General features: G+C 46.2%; 2 protein-coding genes across 3 annotated transcripts in view; both read left to right on the forward strand.

Annotated features, from left to right (window-relative positions):
• Positions 1-11,829, forward strand: part of TRPV1 (transient receptor potential cation channel subfamily V member 1) — a 29,248-nt gene extending 17,419 nt beyond the window's left edge. Inside the window, exon 15 of the mRNA XM_004604963.2 lies at positions 11,657-11,829. Coding sequence (XP_004605020.2) covers positions 11,657-11,829 — 173 coding nt within the window. The remainder of the gene's footprint in view (positions 1-11,656) is intronic.
• An 8,016-nt stretch (positions 11,830-19,845) lies between these two features.
• The window catches only part of TRPV3 (transient receptor potential cation channel subfamily V member 3), a 33,871-nt gene continuing 31,852 nt past the window's right edge, over positions 19,846-21,864 (forward strand). For both annotated transcript variants that reach the window (XM_004604964.2, XM_004604965.2), the window contains exon 1: positions 19,846-19,964. In XM_004604964.2, the coding sequence (XP_004605021.2) occupies positions 19,846-19,964 (119 nt within the window). The remainder of the gene's footprint in view (positions 19,965-21,864) is intronic.

The following is a 21,864-nucleotide window of genomic DNA, read 5'->3' on the forward strand; positions in this document are numbered from 1 at the left end:
CCAAACAAAAATAAAAACAAAAAATGTGGTACAGTGTATTGAACATAAAATTTGCTATTTTGACCATCTTTTAGGTTGTTACGGGCACACACTTAGTAGTGTGGTGCTGTGGGCTACCAGGACCACACCTGGCAATGTAGGGATCAAACCCAGGGTCTCATATCTGGGAGACATTTGTTCTACCACTTGAATCACCTTCCCAGACTCATTTGAACCACTTTTTTTTTTTTTTTTGCTTTTTGGGTCACCCCGGCGATGCACAGGGCTTACTCCTGGCTTATGCACTCAGGAATTACTCCTAGCAGTGCTCAGGGGACCATATGGGATACTGGGAATAGAACCCGGGTCGGCCGCATGCAAGGCAAACGCCCTACCTGCTGTGCTATTGCTCTAGCCCCTGAACCACTTTTGAAGTACAATCTTACCAGATTGTACCTGGTGCTCCAGGCTAACACCAGACAGTGCTCTGGATGCCACGTAGTGTCAGAGTTCACACTTCCCGAACAGTCATTTATATATAGATGCATTTTGGAGAAATACATTTTCAGATCATTTGTTCATTACATTTTTGGCATAATAGTTCTTTATATATTTTAGACTCTAATTCTATATCAGATATATGGTTTGTAAGTATATTCTTCTGTGAGTTGTTTTTTACTCTTTCCATAAAGTCCTTTTGTACAAAACTTTTAAATTTTGATAAAGCCTGATATATCAATTCTTAAGCTTTGTTGCCTGTTCTTTGGTGTCATATCCAATAAATAATTGATAAATATCATGAAGATTTCCACCATCTTTCTCTAAGAGTTATGTGTAGTTTTAGCTCCCTGTCTATCTTAGATGCCTTTTTCTTGGTTCAGCATTAGTTTGCATGTTTTAAACTCTAGACTATTTCCCAGAGTTCTGTCAATATTGGTTTCGAAATTTCTGCTTGTTTGAGGAATATTTTTGTGGAGACCTGGGTGTTTGCAATCACTTGCTCTTGCGTGTGTGGGGCTTTTGTTGGGGGTGAAATGGTTCTGGGAATTGAACGGATTTACATTAGCTTTTATTAATGACTAAAAATGTCAATTTCCTCCTCATATTTAAAGATATTTTATTCTTTTTAAAAATTATATTTTAAAAATAGTTTCAGTAATAGGGTTATACTAGTGTTTAAGTTTATAATATTGGTGTACTGTAAAAAACTAAAGCACGCTGAGGGGCGCGCACTTGCGGCTCTCCAGGCTGCTGTGTCTCACTGCCCGCGTTCGGTGCTCTGGAACCGCAGTGTATGGGCTGGATCGGGACGGCCGTTGGCCAAGGACAGGCTAAGGAAGAACGAGGACCAAGCTGGTTGCTGGTTAGTTACCATTTATTCAATCTTCCATCTTTCTCATCTCCTGCACTCCCAGCTCCGGTCTCTCTCTGGATCTACTGCAGCATCTCTCACTTCTCTAGTCTCTCCTCCTACTTGTCTCTACCACCTTGCCCTCTAGGCTACACCCCGCCAGGTCGCAAAATCAACATAAGAAAGCCCTTCCTGAGGGCAGGGCATTCCAAAGCCCTTCCTGACTCTTAAGGATTTTTTCCTTTCCTTAGTCCAAACACTTATTAACATCTTAATACTAGTTATTTTTGTATGGACATAGCAAGAGATACATTGAGGCTTGCAAGGTAGCTCTCCTGGCAACATCTTGCCACAGGCTCAGACTACAGCACTCAGGCTAGATTAATCACTCCTAACCCTAGCAGGGTCCAAATCTAGTTTTCACTGTTTGGATCATGACAACATTTGTCCATGATCAAGCTCTTAACTTGTAGTTAAACATTAGGCACTTTGGCCAGGCCCATCTTGATGCCAGGGTAGCACATAACTCACCGCTTGCCCTGGGTCCGTCCCGTCCTTCGTCGGGGACCCTGCTTTTGGGGGTGCTAGGAAGTAAGGGCAGCTGAGGCTTAGGTTGAGAGAACAGATGCCCAGGGAGGAAAATATCATGTAGAGTCAAATGACATAAGGTTACAAAAGCATAACATTTGCTAAGTCTTCCTGTGTCCATACAAAAAGGACATTGCTCTGAATAAACTATGCAAAGGACTCAAGGAGAAGAGAAAAACAATATTTACAAGTCAACAGAACACTAAGAAAGAAGATACAAATAAGCAAAGAGGAATGGGAGCACTGTAACAGGAGTAACCCCATAAACCTAAGCTACCTGAGGCTATGTTATCCTACAGTGTACAACGTTACTTGCACCCCACCACTGAAGTGCCCACGGCCTTCCACCCGTTCCTGTTGTCTCTGGTCTGACCTTCCTCCTCTTGTACCCAGCCTCATTAGTTGTTGATTGGCAGTAAGGTTTTGGGTGCTTACCCTTAACCACCACCCCCATGCTCATGTGTTACGGAAAATTTGCCCCCATCCTGGCAGTCTCAGGTCTGTAATCTGGTGCAAAGGTTTATTATCAATTGTTGATGCCTTGATTTGTTTCTCTACATATCACAAGTGAGTGATATCCTGTATTTGTTCTCCTGGCTCTGGCTTATTTTGCGTGGCCAGATATCCGTCATTTCCAACTAAGTTACTACTGAGCTCATGACTTTACTTTTTCTGTGGTCACATAAGTATTGCATTGTATATAACTACTGCATCCATGCATTGATTTTTGTACATTTGGGTTGCTTCCATATCCTGACTGTTGAACTAAGAACTGCAGTGAATATAGGTGGTGTGCATAGAGCTTTTTGAATCAATGTTTTTGTGTTTTGGAAGTAGATACCTATATATGGGAGAGCTGGGTCAAATGGAAGCTCTTTACCTACTTTTTTGAGGAATCTCTATATTGTTTTCTTTAAAGGCTGGTCCAGGTGACATTCCCATCAGCAGTGAAGGAGAGTTCCTTTTTTTGTCACACCCCCACAAACACTTGTTTTCAGTTTTGTTTTGGTTTTGGGCTACACCTGGAAGTACTCAGGGCTTGCCCCTGTACTTGCACTCAGAGATTACTCCTGGAGGAACTCGGGGGACCACATGTGGTGCCAGGGATCAAACCTATGGTTAAGTCAAGAACGCTGCCTACTGTACTATCTCTTCAGCACTTGTTTTTCGTTTTTGGGATATATGCCATTGTCACTGGTATAAGGTGATACCTCTTTGTTGTTTTGGTTTGTGCTTACCTTACGATAAATTGATATTGGGCACTTTTGCTTATTCACCTTTCTTATGTCTTCTTTGTGGAAATGTCTATTCATCTCTTCCCATGTTTTCATAGTTATTTTTTGTTGTTGTTGAGCTTTCTGAGTGCTTTATAGATCTTGGGTGTTAGTCCTGTATTTGAAGTATTCTCCCAGTGTTTTTTTTTTTAATTTTAGCTCGAAGTTTTATTTATTTACTTATTTATTTTCCCTTTCTTTCTTTCTTTCTTTCTTTCTTTCTTTCTTTCTTTCTTTCTTTCTTTCTTTCTTTCTTTCTTTCTTTCTTTCTTTCTTTCTTTCTTTCTTTCTTCCTTCCTTCCTTCCTTCCTTCCTTCCTTCCTTCCTTCTTTCTTTCTTTCTTTCTTTCTTTCTTTCTTTCTTTCTTTCTTTCTTTCTTTCTTTCTTTCTTTCTTTCTTCCTTTCTTCCTTCCTTCCTTCCTTCCTTCCTTCTTTCTTTCTTTCTTTCTTTCTTTCTTTCTTTCTTTCTTTCTTTCTTTCTTTCTTTCTTTCTTTCTTTCTTTCTTTCTTTCTTTCTTTCCCTTCCTTCCTTCCTTCCTTCCTTCCTTCCTTCCTTCCTTCCTTCCTTCCTTCCTTCCTTCCTTCCTTCCTTCCTTCCTTCCTTCCTTCCTTCCTTCCTTCCTTCTTTCTTTCTTTCTTTCTTTCTTTCTTTCTTTCTTTCTTTCTTTCTTTCTTTCTTTCTTTCTTTCTTTCTTTCTTTTGTTTTTGGGTCATACTAGTGATGCTCAGGACTTACTCCTGGCTCTGTGCTCAGGAATTACTCCTGTCGGTGCTTGAGGGACCATATGGGATGCCAGGATTGAACCTGGGTTGGCCACATGCAAGGCAAGGCAAATGCCCTGACTGCTGGTATTATCACTCCAGCTTATTTATTTTTCCATGCAGAAACTTTTCAATTTCATATAGCCCACTTGCTTATGTTTGATTTTTTTCCTCCTTATCAGTGAACTCAGGTCATAGAAAACACTTTTGGAAAGTTCAGCCTATATTTTCCTCAATTTTATGATTTCTGGTATAACCCCTAGGTCTTTGATCCATTTTGAATTCATTTTTATATGTGGTGTGAGATATGGATACAATTTTATTTTTCCATGTGGTTATAAAGTTTTCCCAGCACATTTTGTTCAAGAGGCTTTATTTGTTTTCTTTCACACACCCAATTCTTTCTTCATAGATTAATTTTCCATATACCCGAGAACTTATCACTGTGATTTCATTTCTAATTCATTGGTCTGTCATCCTATCCTTAGCCCAATACCATATTGTTTTGATTACTATAGCTTTATAGTATAGTTTTAAGTCAGGAAACGCAATATACCCCAACTTCTTCATTATTATTATTTTTTAGAATGGCTTGGCTATTTGTAGGATTTTATGCTTCCATAAAAATTTTAATGTTCATTCTAGTTCCTTGAAGAATGTCATTGAGATTTTCATGGGAATTGCATTACATCCTTATAATGCTTTGAGTAGGTTAGATATTTTGACAATATTGATTCTTCCAATCCATGAACATAGAATTTTTCCATTTTCTGACATCCTCTGCTATTTCTTTCACAAGGGAGTTGGAGTTTTTATATTATAGGTTTTTCACACCCTTTGTAGATTCCTAGAAATTTTCTATTTTAAATGATACTGACCTCCTTTTTTGCTTTTTGAGTCATACCTGGCAATGCACAGGGGTTACTCCTGGCTTTGCACTCAGGAATTACTCCTGGTGGTGCTCAGGGGACCATATGGGATGCTGGGAATCAAACCCGGGTTGGCCGCGTGCAAGGCAAACACCCTACCTGCCATGCTATCGCTCCAGCCTCTGATACTGACTTTCAAATCTCTATCTCTTCTATTTAATTATATGCATACCAAAATGCAATATATTTTTATTCATTGATTTTGTAGCCTGACACTTTGCTGTACTGTTTTATTTTTTTCTAAGAGTTTTATAGTGAAGTTTTTAGAGTCTTCTATACTTAATATTATGTCATCTGTAAATAGTGCTAATTTGACTTCTTTTCCAATTTGAATCCTTCTGATTTATGTTTACTTGACTAACTGCTATATTGAGAACTTCTAAGACTATATTGAACAAGGGTGGTGAAAGTGTTTATCTGTTCCTAGTGCCTGATCTCATGGGGAAGATTTTTAGTCTTTTTTTACATTTAAGTATGATTTTGGCTGTAGGTTGACCATTACTATTTGAGGTCTATTTCAATTTTGTGGAGGGTTTTTAAAAATCAAGAATGGATGTTGGATTTTGTTAAAAATCTTTCTTAGCATCAAGTAATAAAAGGATTTTTCTTATCTTTGATTGATATGGCGTATTAAATTAATTGATTTGCATATATTGAACCATCCTTGCGTCCTTGGGATGAATCCCACTTTGTTTTTGGGCCACACTTAAGTTACTCATGGCTCTGCACTCAGGTTACACATGGCGATGCTTAGGTTACTCATGGCTCTGCACTTAGGAGTTACTCTTGGTGGTGTTCAGGGTACCATATAGGAAACTGGGGATGGAACTCTGGTCAGGTGTGTCCAAGGCAAGTGTCCTAACCACTGTACTATCTGTCTGGACCACCATTTTGTTAAGGAATTTGTGCATCAATTTTAATTACAGATAGTGGTATGCAGTTTTCTTTCTTTTTTTTTTTCTTTTGTAACATCTCTGTCTGCTGTTGGTATTAGGTTGTTGGCTTCATAGAAGTGATTAGTAAGACTTTTTGTTCCTTTGATGTTTTGGAAGAGTGTGAGGAATATAGGTAGTAGGTCTTTGGAGGTTTGGTTGAACACAATAGTTAACCCATCTGGACTTGGACTCTTGTTCTTAGGGAGATTTTACATTACTGTTTTAATTTTCTTACTTGAGATTGGTCTGTTCAGGTTTTTTGTTTCCTCTTCATTCAATCTTGGGAAGTTATATGTTTCTAAAAACTTGATCCATTTTATTTAGATTTTCTAAATCTTAGTGGCATAGAGTTGTTTGTGATAAGTTCTTATGATCGTTTACATTTCTGATTTATTTGTTGTAATTTCTCCCCTTTCTTCCCTGTAGGATATTTTCAATGGTTACAGAAATATTGATTTATAATAATTAAAAAATTTTCTTATTAATCCACAAACTTTATGTTTTTCTGATGATTCCTGGCCTCATGAATTCTGATGGGAAGTTGCCCTTTATTTGTATTGTTGTTCTTTTCCATATTATCTTTTTCCCCCTTTGTTATTATAAAAATAGTCTCTTTCTCTTTTGGGTTTTTTTTTTGTTTGTTTGTTTGTTTGTTTTTTGCTTTTTGGGTCACACCAGGCGATGCACAGGGGTTATTCCTGGCTCTGCACTCAGGAATTGCTCCTGGCGGTGCTCAGGGGACCATATGGGATGCTGGGAATCGAACCCGGGTCGGCCGCGTGCAAGGCAAACGCCCTACCCGCTGTGCTATTGCTCCAGCCCCTCTTTTGGTTTTTTGACAAGATGTGCTTAGGTACTTGTTTTTGTTTTCTTGTTTTGATTTTGTGGTACTGGGGATTGAACCTAGGACATCATACACACAAGGCAATCATACACTCTACTACCAAGCCAGATGTGACTCCAGTGTTCTTTGCTCTTGTTCTGCTTGAGGTTTCCTGAGATTCTGCAGATTACTATGCGTCATCAGCATATATATATATATATATACACACACATACATGTGTATATGTGTATACATATATGTATATGTAAATATATACATATATATTGCTTCCCCTTTTAGAACTACACTTGCTATACCATTCCATTTAATATTGTTGCACAGGTTTTTGAGATTTTGTTATTTTTTTCTCAGAGTTTTTCAAATTTGATAATTTCTACTTCTGATATCTCTTCATTTTACTGATCCTTCCTAAATTCATCTTTAAACTGTTAGCAAGTCCACCAAGAGAATATTACATTTTAAATATTGTGTTTTTTGGTTTTAGGAATTTTTAAAAAACACTTAGAAATTTTTTTTATGACAAGAAAAAATATATTTTATTTTTTGTTGATTTTTTTTAAAAAATCAGATTTTTTAAAATTAATTAATTTATTTTTAATTCGTGAATCACCATGAGGGCACATTTACAGATTTATACACTTTTGTGCTTATGCTTCCCTCATACAAAGTTCGGGAACCCATCCCTTCACCAGTGCCCATTCTCCACCACCAGTAAACCCAGCATCCCTCCCACCCTCCCCGATCCCATCTCCCCCCACCCCACCCTGCCACTGTGGCAGGGCATTCCCTTCTGTTCTCTCTCTCTAATTAGCTGTTGTGGTTTGCAATAAAGGTGTTGAGTGGCCACTGTGCTCAGTCTCTAGCCCTCATTCAGCCCGCAACTCCCTTCCCCCACATGGCCTTTGACTACATTATAGTTGGTGATCCCTTCTCTGAGTTGCCCTTTCCCCAGAATGTGAGGCCAGCCTCCAAGCCATGGAGTCAACCTCCTAGTACTTATTTCTACAATTCTTGGGTGTTAGTCTCCCACTCTGTTATTCTATATACCCTAGATGAGTGCAATCTTTGTATGTCTGTCTCTCTCTTTCTGACTCATTTCACTCAGCATGAAACTTTTCATGCCCATCCACTTAAATACAAAATTCATGACCTCCTTTTTTCTGACAGCTGCATAGTATTCCATTGTATAGATGTACCAAAGTTTCCTCAACCAGTCATCCGTTCTAGGGCATTCGGGAAAAACACTTAGAAATTTTTAAAAAATGGATTTTATTTATTTCCCGAGATTCCTTAGTTGCCTCATTCTAATCACTTTTGTCTTTGGTTCCTTCAATCTATTATAATAATTTATAAATAATTCTTTAAATTCCCTGCTTACTAAATCCAACGTCTGGTTTATCTTGGAGTCTGTTGCTTTTTGCCTTTTGCTTTCCCCCGCCTTTTCCCTTTCTTCTTGCAGCACTGGGGTTCAAACCCAGGGCTTCACACATGCAAGGCTCTACTTTGATCCACATGACACATCCCTGATTTTTTTTTAATTGACTGTGAGTAACATTTCCCTGTTTCTTGGCGTGCTTAATAACTTTTAATTGTATTCTGAGCATTATAGATAATCTGTTGTAGAGTCTCTGTCCTAATTGGCAGCCTAGTTACTGATGAATCACTTGAACTTGTGTAAGCTTAGTAATTTTGGTTTCTTTTTGCTTTTGGGTCACAGCTGGTGGTACTCAGGGGAGTACTCCCAGTTCTGTGCTCAGGAGATAATGATGTGCTGGGGACTGAACCCAGGCCTTCTGCATGCACACCATGTACTCAGCCTATTGATCCAACTCTCAGGCCTGTACTTGTAAATCTTTAATGGTAGATATGTGGAAACACTGAGGCAGTTGCCAAATCCCACCAGACTTGTGGGAGTTAACCTTCAAAGTGTTTCCATTTTTTTTTTTTTCATGGGGAGGGACATACCTGGCAATGCTCAGGGATTGTGCACTCAGGAATTACTGCTAACGATGCTCAGGGGACCATATGGGATACAGGGATCAAAACCTGGGGTCCACTGAGTGCAATGCAAGTGCCTTATCACTGTACTATCTCTCCCGCCCTTCCTTTGAGTGTTTTATAGGATTTGATTTTAGGCTTTGTCAAGGTGAGACCTTAATATACCCGACTCAAGGGTGTATAAAGTAACTGACATTTTAGCTTGATCTTCAGAATTCAAAGAGGGTGTTAGGGATTCTCCTCTCTAGCTGAGCTGAACTTCCAATATTCCTCCAATATCTCCACATATTGTTAAACTTATCAGATCTCTGTCCAACACCCACTGTAGCTACTCTCTTGTAAGCCTCTGCAATCTTCCCATGTGCACACAGAGCCCAGCTCAGCTTAGGGCATGGGGCATCCTGAGCCCTTTACCTGGGTAATTTCCTTTCTTCCTTTATTCTCTGTGTCCTTTCCTATTGAATTCCCTGCTGGTACTGCTCTCAAACCATCTGCCCAATGCTGCCTTGTTGATTATACACCGGGGGTTCTCCTCAGAGATGAGAGAGCTCTGGAGACATTGCTTCAGAGACAGAGGACAGTACCAAAAGGGGCTCAGGCTCCTCTTAATTTGTGATCATTGCTCCTCTATGATGAGCACTTTGGCTTGGCTCAGGTCTGTTCCCCTAGCTAGGAGGTTATGTTAATTGAGTTACCTGCCACCTTTTGTTTCAACCATTCCATTCAACTCCTTAGGGATACTCACAATTCCCTGTGCCCCTATTAAACTTCTCCTTTGTGCTACACATCCTCTGCTTTGTTTCCCAGCCTATCACTGTCCCCCGCCCCTCCTCACTCTCTAGCGGTTGCTCTCCCCTATATCTAGTCTGTGAAATTGGAAATAAAGGCTGTTGATTGTTGTCTGGTCATCTGTCTGCAACCCATTCCCCATTCTATCAGCTGGGGAACGTGTATGGCTACCAAATGCAGCAGGGACCCCCATTCCCGTGGGATGGTGCCTCTGACTCAGACACTGTCCCACTGACTCTAGCTACTTCAGCTTCCCCTAAGTCTGATCTCGTTTTCCTTATCTCAGACACATTGCCTTGCTCTGCTTGGACTCCAATTCTGTGTAGGTCCACACTGTGCTGCAGTTAGAGAAATTGCCCCTAAGCAAAACAAGTAGGGTGTTTCTGTAATTTGTAATTTGCTCACTTTGTAATTTTTCACTTCTCTAAATAAGTTGCATATTTGTTTGTTGTTATGCCCCTAAACACTGCTGCATGTATTTTGTTCAGTTGTATGGTTATTTACAGCAGGAGAACTAGCCCAGTACTGAGTTCATCAGACAGTAGAAATCTATTTTATCAAGAGATTGTATTTTTAGAAAACAATTCAAAGGCCTTATCAGTTTTCCCATGGACCTTCTGCAATCTTGTGGTTTTACCATGTGTGTCCTTGGAAGCACTCTTTTCAATGCCATACATTGATCTCTTCTTCAAGGACTGCCTGGTCTAAGGTCACCTTAGAGTCAGCTGAAGATGGTTTTGCATATGATTTGAGCAGCTTTCCACCATCACTCTTACTGATTTCATGAAATCTTCCATTTTCCAGAGGATTTCACTTTGCATTTGATTTATACTATGTTTTCATGGCATTGTTGACTGTTTACAACATTGCACATTCACTGTGATATATGTAAAGGATAGTTATTAACAAAGATGAATTAATTGCACCAGTGACAGAGAAACATACATTTCATATTACTTGGGCTGAGAGTAGGAGAGGTTTAGAGGTTCTCTGACCTCAAATTTATAATTACATAGTGTGTCTTTCCAAGATTTTGATTATTTTCTACAATTTTGTAGCAGTGGGAACTTGAGTGATGTATAGACAGGTAATTTCAATAACCATGTGCATATAATGGAAAGGGGTGAGAGAATGCACGAGAGAAAGACTGGAGGAGAAAAGTGGTCAGTAAACAGCCAGGGAGAGCAGATGAGAGGGTTGGCATTGGGACTTTGGAAAGTGGACATTGATTGCATGTTCCTCCTGGGTCGGAGGGACTGGGTCAGGCAGAGCAGAGGATGGGTGTTCCAACCATTCAGCAAGCCAGAACATAATATGTCAGTGAGAACTTGGCCTATGTCCCCATGGAATCCTCCAGGAAGCTCCTAATCCCAGGCTCCCCAAAGGATTCTCCTTCATCTTTTGGTGCCTGGTATCAGACTAGGGCTGCGAGACAGGCCAGCATTAGCCTCCCACATGGGGAAAACCCAGGACTTGCAGTGTTCTGCTGTAACAGCCACAGGGGGCACAACTTTGAGTATTCCTGATACCTTTGAGATATATTCAGTGTTGGACACAGAAGAGGGGCTAGAATTGTTGCCTGGAGGGGTGTGTGTGTGTGTGTGTGTGTATTTTCTGGAAAGATTAGATGTAAGTTCTGAGGGCCTGACTAACTGAGACTCTGGGAAGTGGGAGAGAAGCAGGCTCAGCTTTCCCTGTTCTCTGTCATTTATCTAGAGGTCATTTAACCAGGAGGCTCGTGATAGCTATCAGGGAGACAAACAAGTCATCTCAAAGTCTTTCTAGTCTTTTTTGTCACATTTGAAGGCTTGCTTTGGTGTCATCCTGGTTCCTTGGCATTGTTCTCAAAGCGTGCTTCTCTTGGTGGAGCCTGGATCCCAAATCCTAAGTCTTGGATTAGAATTGGTCACTCTAGAGCCAAGTTGAGGTGGTGTCACTCACATGACACAGCATGGGTCTGTGGGCAAGAAGGAAATGAAGGCTAAGAGGCAAACATCAAATCAAAAGTCAGGCTGGGCTAGAGGAGGAGAACGTAGAGCTGCCAGAGTAGATGAGGCTTCTTGAGCAGATGAGGGAAGAGGAGATGGTACATATCTGTGTGCCTCAGGGAACTTCCGAGAGCTCCTTTTCTCTAGAGATTGGTGGGAACATCAAATTAATATGTTTGTTTTGCTACCTACATGGAGTAATGATGCTTTATCTTTCAGTTTCAGGGAGAAACTGGAAGAACTTTGCCCTGGTTCCTCTTTTAAGAGATACAAGTACCCGAGAAAGACAACCTGCTCAGCCGGAGGAAGTTCAGCTGAGGCACTTTGCAGGGTCCCTCAAGCCAGAAGATGCTGAGCTCTTCAAGGATCCTGCTACTTTAGGGGAGAAGTGAAGGACACCTCCTCATCTAGGGGGCTCTCAGCTCTAATGGGTCTTCGGATATCCATGTTCTTAGGGGGCAGTGCTGGGAAGCCCAGTGCCCTCCCCTGCCAGCACTCTCCTAGACTATAGTGGGCAGATGTATGTGTGTGATCAGGGGAGCCTTGTTTGGTGAATGGGGTGAGGGGTTCACCTAGTCACACTGTCTCCAGGGCAACTTCCTCAGAGAAAATGACCTTGCTTTTATGTTCTTACTCACTTTATCAAGTACTATGTGACATCTCTACTAGGACATAGCCATGGTATTGTTGCATTTTCTTTGGTTTTGTATTAATGGCAGTAAAGGCAAATGATGGTAAGAGAACACTTCTAAAAACAAAACACTTCTTTTGGCATTGAATGCTGGAACCCTTTTAGCTTTGTCACCTGTCCAGGGTGGTCTGGAGCAGGAGGTGTCACTTGCTCTTCATTAAAGGGGGTGGTGGACGTCAATCCCAACTCTGCCAGAACCCGGTTTTTCCAGAATGACTGCATCATTTAGCGTGATACATCAAAGCTGCAAAAATATTAGCCTCGATTGTTGTTCCAATTAAAGCATAGAATCATATCCCTAAGACATATGGCAAGAATTTTTAAAATCCACCTTTCATTTGTAATGAAGACATAATCCTGTAGTGACTCATAGCTCTGCTCCCCTGCAGTATTCCAGCTTTCCACTTCCATCTGCCATGTCATCCATCAAATAAATAAATAATAAATAAATAAATAAATAAATAATGTTAAATGTGAACTCTGTGCTAGTCAGTGGGCTGTCAGAGCTATTTGGCTCTGTGTGATCTATGAGTGTGTACACACGTGTTCATGTATATGCATGTATGAGTGTGTGTGTGTGTGTTTGCGTGTGCTAAGAGCTTCTGGTCACCCTTTATCACAGTGAGGGCATTCCTTTGTATATATATATATATATATATATATATATATATATATATATATATACCTATCATAATCAGAAAACTATGGGCCATGAGCCAAATTTGACCTGGCACATGTTTTTGTGAACATCTCTTTATTGGACCTCAACATGGCCATTCATTATGCTGTTGTCCAGGGATGCTTTCATAAGCAGTGTGGAGTTGAGAGGCTGCAGCAGAGATTAAGTAGTCTGAATGGCCTAAAACATGTACTAGTTGGCCATTTACAAAAGTTTTCTATCCTCTGCATTATGACAGAGCTCAAGAGCAACGATCAAAAGAGGGCTCTATTCCAGACTCAGACCAGTTTATGTTAATGTTCATGTCTGTGGAGTATAGAATGAGCTTCCCAGTCATAGAACTATTAGGTATTGGTTATCAAGGCCAGGGCTTTGGCCTTTTATGAGAAGTTCCCAGTAGAGGAGCCCAAGGTCTGGTTGACCAGATGGCTAAAAGTGAAGTAAGCCATGTCAGACCACAGCAAGTGGATAGAGAGGAGAAATACTACCAGTTGGAAACATTGAATACTTATCTAAAGTTCTTGATGTGCATTATGCTATAAGCTTTCTAACAGCCTACGAAAAGCTATTATTAGCTCAATTTTATAGATAAGATAACTGAGTCTAGAACAATGGCACACAGCCAATAAAAGCATTGCTTGGGTCTCACCTCAGTCTGACTCCAAAGGCCCAAACTTCACACTGGAGCCAGGTTGCATGACAGAGTAAAAATTTGGGGCAGGGTAACCCATTTCTGGGCCAGAACAAAGTCCTGAATTCGAGGCTTCTTTCTTTCCTTGGAGACCTTCCTCAGGAAGTGTGGCCTGAGATAGATCTCCTCAAACTGCTCACTTGCTACCACTTTTCTTTTTAAATTTTTTTTATTGAATCACAGTGATACACAGCTACAAAGTTGCTCATGATTGGGTTTCAGTCATACAATGTTCTAAACTCTTCTCTTCACCAGTGTACATTTCTCACCACCAATGTCCCCAGTATCCCTTCCAGGCCCCCTGACCACTGCCCCCCTCTCGCCCCCATCCTCTCCAGTCTGCCTCTATGGCAGACTCACTCTCTCTCTCTCTCTCTTTCTCTCTCTGTCTCTCTCTGTCTCTCTCCCCCCTTTTGGAATGATTTGCACTACAGGTACTGAAAGATTATTATGTTTGCCCCTTCACCTCCTCTTAGCACTCAATTCTTGTCCAGAGTGATAGAGTGATCCAACTATTCCAATGATTCCTACTATCATTTCATAGTGATCCCTTATCTAACCTAACTGCCCGCCCCCCCACCTGCTCCACTGTGGCAAGTTTTCAACTATGGACCAGTCTTCCTGGTCCTTGATTTTTATTGTTCTATACTGTCACCACCCCTTTTCAACCAAGAAATATTTACATGACCCTAGCTACATAAGTATACTGATAATAAGTTATAGACAAATTTATTTTATTTTTATTAAATTAAAAAATAAATTTTATTTTAGCCTTATACTTCACAAAATTATTTGTAGTTGAGTTTTAGGCATACAATGCCCTAGCATTGGTCAGCATCAGCATCAACAACCCTCCACCAGGTTCCCAGGTTCCCTCCCATACCCCCTACCCCTGCCCTAGTCTAGAAAAATTTATTTTAAAACATTTTTAAAAAGTTACGTGACCTCGCTTGGGGTCATATAACTGAATGGGAGGGGTGTGTATTCAAAAAAGACTGAACAATGAGTTTTCTGAACAAGCAACAACCAAAAGTTAATTTAAAGTTAACCATGTAATGAATCTGAGGTGTTTCTGGCAGTGTTGGTTCATGCTGCATTTCTCAGGTGAATAGAAGTCATCAGTGGTAAGTTTAAGAACCCTGAAGTGGAAGGGGTTAAGGATACTTAACTTTGATCCCTGACACCACATCTGATCCCCTGAGCACTTCAGGAGTGATTTCTGAGCATAGAGCCAAGATAAACCCTGAGCACCACAAAGTGTTACCCCCGAACCAAAACCACAGCAGTAATAATAAAAAAACTCTGGACTAGGCAGTGACTTTCAACTTGACATGTATTGGTTGACGGGTGGAAAAGGGTAGAAACCTCTGCCCCTACTGATCTAGAGTTGGTTAACTGCAAGGAGCCCATTTTTTCATGTCTCTGCCCCTTGTTCCTCCATCTCTCCTGGAGGCAGGAGGCCCCAGCCCAGCTTCTTGACAGAGCAGTTGCTCAGCTTCCCTGGACCAGGACAAGTGTGACTCTGGGGTGCAGACAGAGCATCTCTGAGACCCAAGATTGTCAGTGTGTATGTGCTCCTGACACTGAGTCCCCTCCCTCTCTACTGCACCAAGAAGATGCTTCCTGGACTAGACCAATGGACCCCACCCCTCAGAGAACCCTTTCTCTCCATCCTTCCTTTGGAGGCCTGGTATCTACAGGGCACGGGAGGTGGCAGTTCTGCCCAGTGCCACCAGGGTGGCTCTCTGTAGAGCAGTTATAGCCCACAGTAAGCAAAGCTGGTCAAGACTCTTGAACTGACCTCAGTCGGGTTAGAAGGGATGCTCATGGGCTCTCTTAGGAATATCTAATTCTAGAGTGGGGTAGGACCATGCAGAGGCTGCCCTCTCCCTCTGCCTGCACCCACCCAGCCCCCAGCTCCATTTCCACTCCTGCTGTGACCCACATACATAGCCAATTTGAAAGAGACCCTTGGGGACCATTGCCTCTACTGGTTTCCACCCCCATCCTAGGTACTGAGGTGACAGTGATAAAGTGGGGTTCAGCACGGCTTGCAGCATCAGTCAGGAATGAGGAGCAGGGGTGAGGAAAGCGAGGGTACTTTCCTTATGAGAGGGTGCTCAGGGTAAACGTGGTGTCCCAGGCTGGGCCAGCTTTGCTAGGTATGCAGGCTGGAGAGAAGGAGGAGGGCCAGTGTGCTGGGGGACCCTCTTACCTCCCCCAGCCCACAGGTCAGGCATCCTGCCAGGACAAGTAGCCACCTGGCGCAGGGGGACGGTGATGCCAGCTTTGAGGTGCTGACTCAGTGCCCTGCCTGACCACAGTCACACCAGCTCTCCAACAGTGTCGTGTGTCTCGTGCCTCCAGGCCGAGCCAGCACAGCTTGGTGACTAGGAAACTGGGCTGACTCAGCGGCCTGGGGCCCGGCTCCCCTGAGCTCTGACGAGGCAGCTGTCACCATGCAGGCCAAGCCAAGTCCCTGAAGATGGGCTCTGCCCTGTAGACTGGAGTCTTCTCTCCTTCCACTGCCTCCTCACCCCTGAACATGCCCAGGTCCTCGGTGGATGAAGTCTTCCTGTCCTGTCCAGGGGAATGAGGGGATCTGCCTGAGCCTGTTGTTCCTGGGGCTTACACGCTGTTGGAGGGTGGAGACCCCCCATTTCCTGTGGCTCTCACACAGTCCCTTCCTTCCCTCACAGTTTCTGCCATGCGCTGGGTGATGGGAGTGAAGGCAGATCAGTCCAAGTTGCTGAAGCTGCTATTTCCAGGAATCTGGGGCTGGGGGGCTTGGGGGGGACAGAGGGGTTACTGTTAGGGGTCTGGCATCTGCTCCCAGGTACCACAGAGGGTGTCTCCTGGACACCACGTTGGGCACAGTATGTTCCTTTGGGTGAGGCACAGGGTTTTTGAAAGCAATTCTAGCCTGGTCTTTGAGAATTTTCCCAAGGCAAGCTGAACTCAGACATTCAGCAAGGGCCATCATTCCCTCTGGGTTTGGAGGCCATCAAGGATGAGATGCAAGTTAAGAGGGTGAGGGGTGCTGAGTCATGAGGGGCAATTAACTGAGTAAGAGAGGGAGGAAGACGCTCCCATGGAGGTGGCTCCCATGGACGCTCCCACTAGATGAAACTGAAATGTGTGGAAGTGTTGGGACTCCTTTGTTCTTTGCTGTAACAGCCCCCAAACTCCCTCCCTTCACCCATCCCAAGTCCATTGGGTCGGAAGCCAGACTACCTGCCCCTTCCTGGTCCCTCACCTGCCTCTCCTGGCCCCACAGGTTGTGGCCATCAGGAATGAAGAGCTCACCTCCAGGGCCAGGGAAGTCCCTGTGCATCTGTCACTGCTCCATCCTGTCCCATCTGGCCCTGCGGGAACAGGTGTGCAATTCCCCAGTGCCAGGAGACGCACCTCCAGCCTGCCCTGCCCTCTCCTGAGCCGGCTGGGCGGGAAGCACTGTCTCCCTGTGGCTGGGGAGACAGGTGGCCCAGGAGAAGGGAGAAGGGAGAAGGTGTCACAGACAAGCGTGGCCCAGAGCTGCCAGGTGATGCTGTTGTTCTTCTCCTGGCCTGTTCTGAGCCTCACTCCATTTTCATCCTCTCTGTGGTTCTCGTTCATGCCTCACAGGGACGCTTCCAGGACATTGAACCTTATTCATGAGGTTCACGCTGCATTCATGAGGCAAGAGGCGCAGAGATGAACCATCCAAGGCCACAGAGTCAGAGAAAGAGGGGCTGTCTGGCCCTGGGTTTGGGGTGAGAATCCTGGTGGGTATTCCAGGATGGGGGTGGCCTCTATCAACGAAGGCTTGATCCTTGGCTTTGAAGCATAGATAACAAATCTTGGCGCTGGCCATCTGCGGATCAGTCAGGCCAATCCTTGTCTGTGACCTTGCCTCCCAAGGGTCAGAGCAGAGCACGGGGACGTTCATTGCTGGCCTGCCTCACACCTCCTTGGGAAACGGGTATCCTGATTCCCATGTCCCTGTTGGGGAAATGGGGGCCATGCCAGGAAGCATGGAATTCAAGAGAGGAAATAGTTGGCTGGGCCCAGACCCCAGACCCTCACCTGTCCTCTGCACCCTCTCTCTTCCCTGGGGGAGAGGCTGCTGTGTGGGTGTGGGGGTGACTCAGGCAGGGCACGTGGGCGGGCGGGCGCTGGAGCCACGGCGGTGGGTGTGGCCTGCCTGGCGCCGAGGGCAGGTGGCCCAGCCAGTTCTGCCTCTGATGCCTCATTCCAGCCAGCCCTCTGCCTGCGATGGGAGCCTCCTGCCGCCTCAGCCACAGCCCCGCTGGGGGGCCTTGGGCCTGGGACATGTGGTGATCTGAGCGCGAGGGCAGGCACAGCCACCCGGACTTCACCAGGTAAGTCCTTGAGGTGCCAGGCAGCCGGGATGATCTGAGACCAGGAGGGCAGAGCCTGTGTCTCAGCGTCCCTGGAGCCCTGCCTGCCCTCTCCTCTGGGCCTCGGGGCGAGTGGGGCCTCTAGAGGGGCAGGAGAGCTGGCCACAGGAGAGTGTGAGGGGCCGGAAACTCCCTGATGTGGGAGGCTGTGGGACGTGAGAAGGGCACACAGCCCCCGGGCAGAGATGAGGCTCCTGCAGCCCAAGGACATGGCTGGGGCACGGAGATGGAGTTCAGGAAGGGGTGAGTCTGCCCTCGCGCTTCAGAGGGACGGTCCTGATGTTTCCCAGGGTGCTGAGCCAGCATCCCCGAGGACGGCCTGGGATCCCTGGGCTTGTCCTGACTCCCAGGAGGGGCCCTTCCTGTCAGGCCCAGCAGCCCACCTGCCAGGAGAGGAAGCTCGATGCAGGGAGAGGGAGGGCCCGGCAGTGAGAGAGTGTGAGGGAGCAGGACGGCTGCCATGACTCAGGCACTAATTACAGCTGCCGCAGCCCCAGCCCAGAGGTTGCCTGACCCTCTGCTGCCCCCGCTGCCCAGAACGGGCCCCATGCTGCAGGCGCAGGGCAGGAGGATGGAGAGCAACCAGCCGGGGCCCACCTCAGTCCATTTCTCAGGAGGGAAAGGAGACGTGTTTCCCGCCCCCATTCCCACCCCTGCTCCCAGCCCCCCTGCCTCCATGCTGGCATCTATCTGGGCTCACATTGCCTCCTCCTGTGTGGCCTCAGTGCTCGGAGCTCCCTGCTCTCAGGGCCAAAATCCTCCCCTGGGTGCCGACCCCCGCCAAGGGCTGCTCACTTTCCACAGGGAGGGGCCTTGTCTCTCAGCTTCGTGCTTTGGTCAGGCCACTTCCTCCAGAAGCTCCCCGCCCTCGCCAGGCTCTTGCAGAAACCCATCCTCTCCATGACTCTGAAGGGTGCTCAAGCTGAAAGTGCCAACCACCCTCCAGCTGCAGCCACCTCCCAGTCCATACCTCCATACCCTTCTCCCCCACCTCATCCTGTGTAGCCCCCCTACGCTTCCTAGTCCCATCCCCACGGTCCCCACTGCACCTCTTCCTGGCCCTGCCACTGGCGCTTTTTTTTTTTTTTTGGGTCACACCCGGCGATGCTCAGGGGTTGGTTATTCCTGGCTTTGCACTCAGGAATTACTCCTGGTGGTGCTCGGGGGACCATATGGGATGCTGGGAATTGAACCCGGGTCGGCAAGGCAAATGGCCTACCCTCTGTGCTATCGCTCCAGCCCCCACTGGCACTTTCTAAGAGGGCCTCTCTGAAGCCCTCTCGGAGATCCATCTCAGCTCCACGCCTTACATGCTGCCAGCCTCTCACTGCCAGTCCTCCTCAGAGACCCCCAGAGTTTCCAGCTCCTGCCTCTCTGGGGCTCTCCTGTTTCCCTCCCTCTGGACTGCCCAATACACAGCCTCTCATTCCCCTCCCGGTGTTGCTCTCCAAGCCCAGCACAGGGTCAGCCCCTGGGCCGCAGCAGTGAGGCAGGGGTGGAGGGAGACTGAGCCCCGTGAGGTAGGAAGAGAGGCGGCCATGGAGGGAGCGGGTGGTACTCAGCTCTGGGGGATGAGGAAGCTGCAAGACAACCAGGATCCTGGGAAACCCAACAGCTGGGGGGGGGCTGGTGTCAGAAGCATGAAGATGAGAACCCCACTCTGACCCCCAAATCTGAGATGGGCATAGAGAAACCGGGGGTCATTCCTAGGAGTTCATCGACAGGTGGGGACAGGAGGTGAGGCCAGGCAGGAAGCTCAGTGTATGGCTTGTCCCGGGCCCAGCAGATTGGGGTGCTAGAGGAGCCGGAAGCCACGGTGACACTCCCATCTCCTAGGAGGCCTCGTGGCTCCCAGTTAGGGGGAGGAGCTCTCTGTCTTGGGGGATGTGAATGGGGCCGCAACAGACTCCTCCAAGACTGAGAACTGTGCTGTATTGTGTTCCAGTCATGAACACCATCCCCAAGGAGATGGTGCCCCTCATGGGCAGAAGGGGCGCAGTCCCCAACGTGAACCCTGGGGTCCTGCAGGAGAAGAGACCGGCGGAGCTCACTCCCACCAAGAAGAGGTAGGCTGGACACTGCTTGGGGCTTTGTGCAATGAGGTCGGGAGGGGTCCTGGGGTCCACCCCCAGGGAGTCTTTGCCATCGCCTCGAGTGTTTCTGTGGGTGTCCTGGTGTCAGAGCCTCGGGTGTGGGCAACAGCAATGCACCTGCAGAGTAAGCTGGGGAGTTTGTGATGATGACCCCCTCCCTCCGGAGAGATCACTGGGGTGCAGACGGTTAGGAGGTCCCCCTGAGGAGGCAGGGAATGCACTCCCGCTTAAGACATGAAGCAATAAGCAGTGGGCAGTTCAGATTTCTGTGAGACTTTACCTTTCAGATCTGGGTCACTGGTGCCTCATCCCCTTGGTGTGAAGGGGTCCGTCAGAGTTAGATTGGAGTGGTGTTAGCCACACCTATGCTGTGCTGGTTGCATTGATGTGGCCGCTTTCTGGAAGCTTCTTTTCAGTGTCACTCCACAGAGCCCCAGGGCACTGGGCAGGGTTGAGAGAGTTAGGACCAAGTTTTGTCTAAGGGCATGAGGAGTGGGAGCAGGAAAAGGACTTCTTCTGTGGTGCTTGAACCCTGAGTTGACTCCATGTGGTCCCTCCAGCCCCAAGGCCCTCAGAGCCCTCCAGCTTGAATGCTCCTCTCCCCAGCTGTGTCTCTCATGGACCCAGCTGGATCCCCGGCCTAGATGAGCCCATGGGTGAGGTGAGCTTGGCGCTGCCATGCCCTTCTTGGTTGGTCTCAAATAGTTGCTGACATAGAAGCACCTGTCCTGGGTAGGGGGGTTGGGAACAGAATGAATGGAATGACCGTGACACAGGTGAGAGGGACAGTCAGGGGCATGTGAAAAGTGAGCAGGAGAGAGGGAAAAGTAGGCAGGTCAGGGTGTAAGGAGGGCAGAATGTAAGGAGGGGCAGGGCAGTCTGTTTCTGGGGGCAGTCTTGGGTCCTTCCTGTGGGAGAAGGTGCTTAGAGCACGGGCCAATGAGGAGGCCCTCACAGTGGAGGTGCTGAGGAGGTGGAGGAATCTTCAGGAGAATGATTCCATGTGCACTTGGCTTAGAGTTTGCCTATAGAGCTGAGGGCCATTGGGGCAAGGCAGGCTCTTGAGAGAGGGAAGGTTTGCTGAGTACTGAGCTGAGTACCATTCCTGGTGATCTGTATGATGATGAGCTAGAAGGGTGTAGGGGGCTGTTGGGAAGCCCAGGTGATAGGGGGTAAGGTCTGACCTGGCTGGTCAGGAATGAAGAAGAGTGGGTTGGTCAGGGCATGGAAGTATTAAGATTGGATTCAACTCTGGGATGTGAGAGAAGAGGACCAACAGACATCCCTTTTCCTGGCTTTGGAGGGATGATGGGGTATTCTCTGAGGACATATCAGAGGAGAAGGCCCAGGGTAGTGTAGCAAGAACCAAGTTCAGGAACGAAATGCCAGCTCGGAGAGCCAGAGCCTCCATCCCAGAGCACAGCAGAGCTGGGCCACAGGGAAATGTATGAGGGCATGTGGCCAGTCTAGGTAGGAGCAGAGACTTGAAGCCAGCAAACATGGCATCTCTCTCTCTGCCCCCTCACTCACACCTCTCATTTATTTATTTATTTTTAAAAATTGAACCACCATAAGATACAGTTACAAAGTTGTCCATGATTGGGTTTCAGTCATACAATTTCCAACACCCATCCCTTCACCAATGCAATTTCCCACCACCAATGTCCCCAGTTTCCCTCCTGCATCCTCCCTCAACCCCCCAGCCTGCCTCTATGGCAGGTACTCTTCTTCTCCTTCTCCTCCTTCTACTTCTTCTTCTTCTCCTCCTCCAGCTCCTCCTTATCCTCTTCTTTCTTCTTCTTCTCACATTCTCTCTTTCTCACTATCTCTCTCCACTTCTGGGCACTATTCACTTCTCACTTCTGGGGAACAG

The sequence above is a fragment of the Sorex araneus genome, chromosome 3, assembly GCF_027595985.1.
Source record: "Sorex araneus isolate mSorAra2 chromosome 3, mSorAra2.pri, whole genome shotgun sequence".
NCBI lineage: Eukaryota > Metazoa > Chordata > Mammalia > Eulipotyphla > Soricidae > Sorex > Sorex araneus.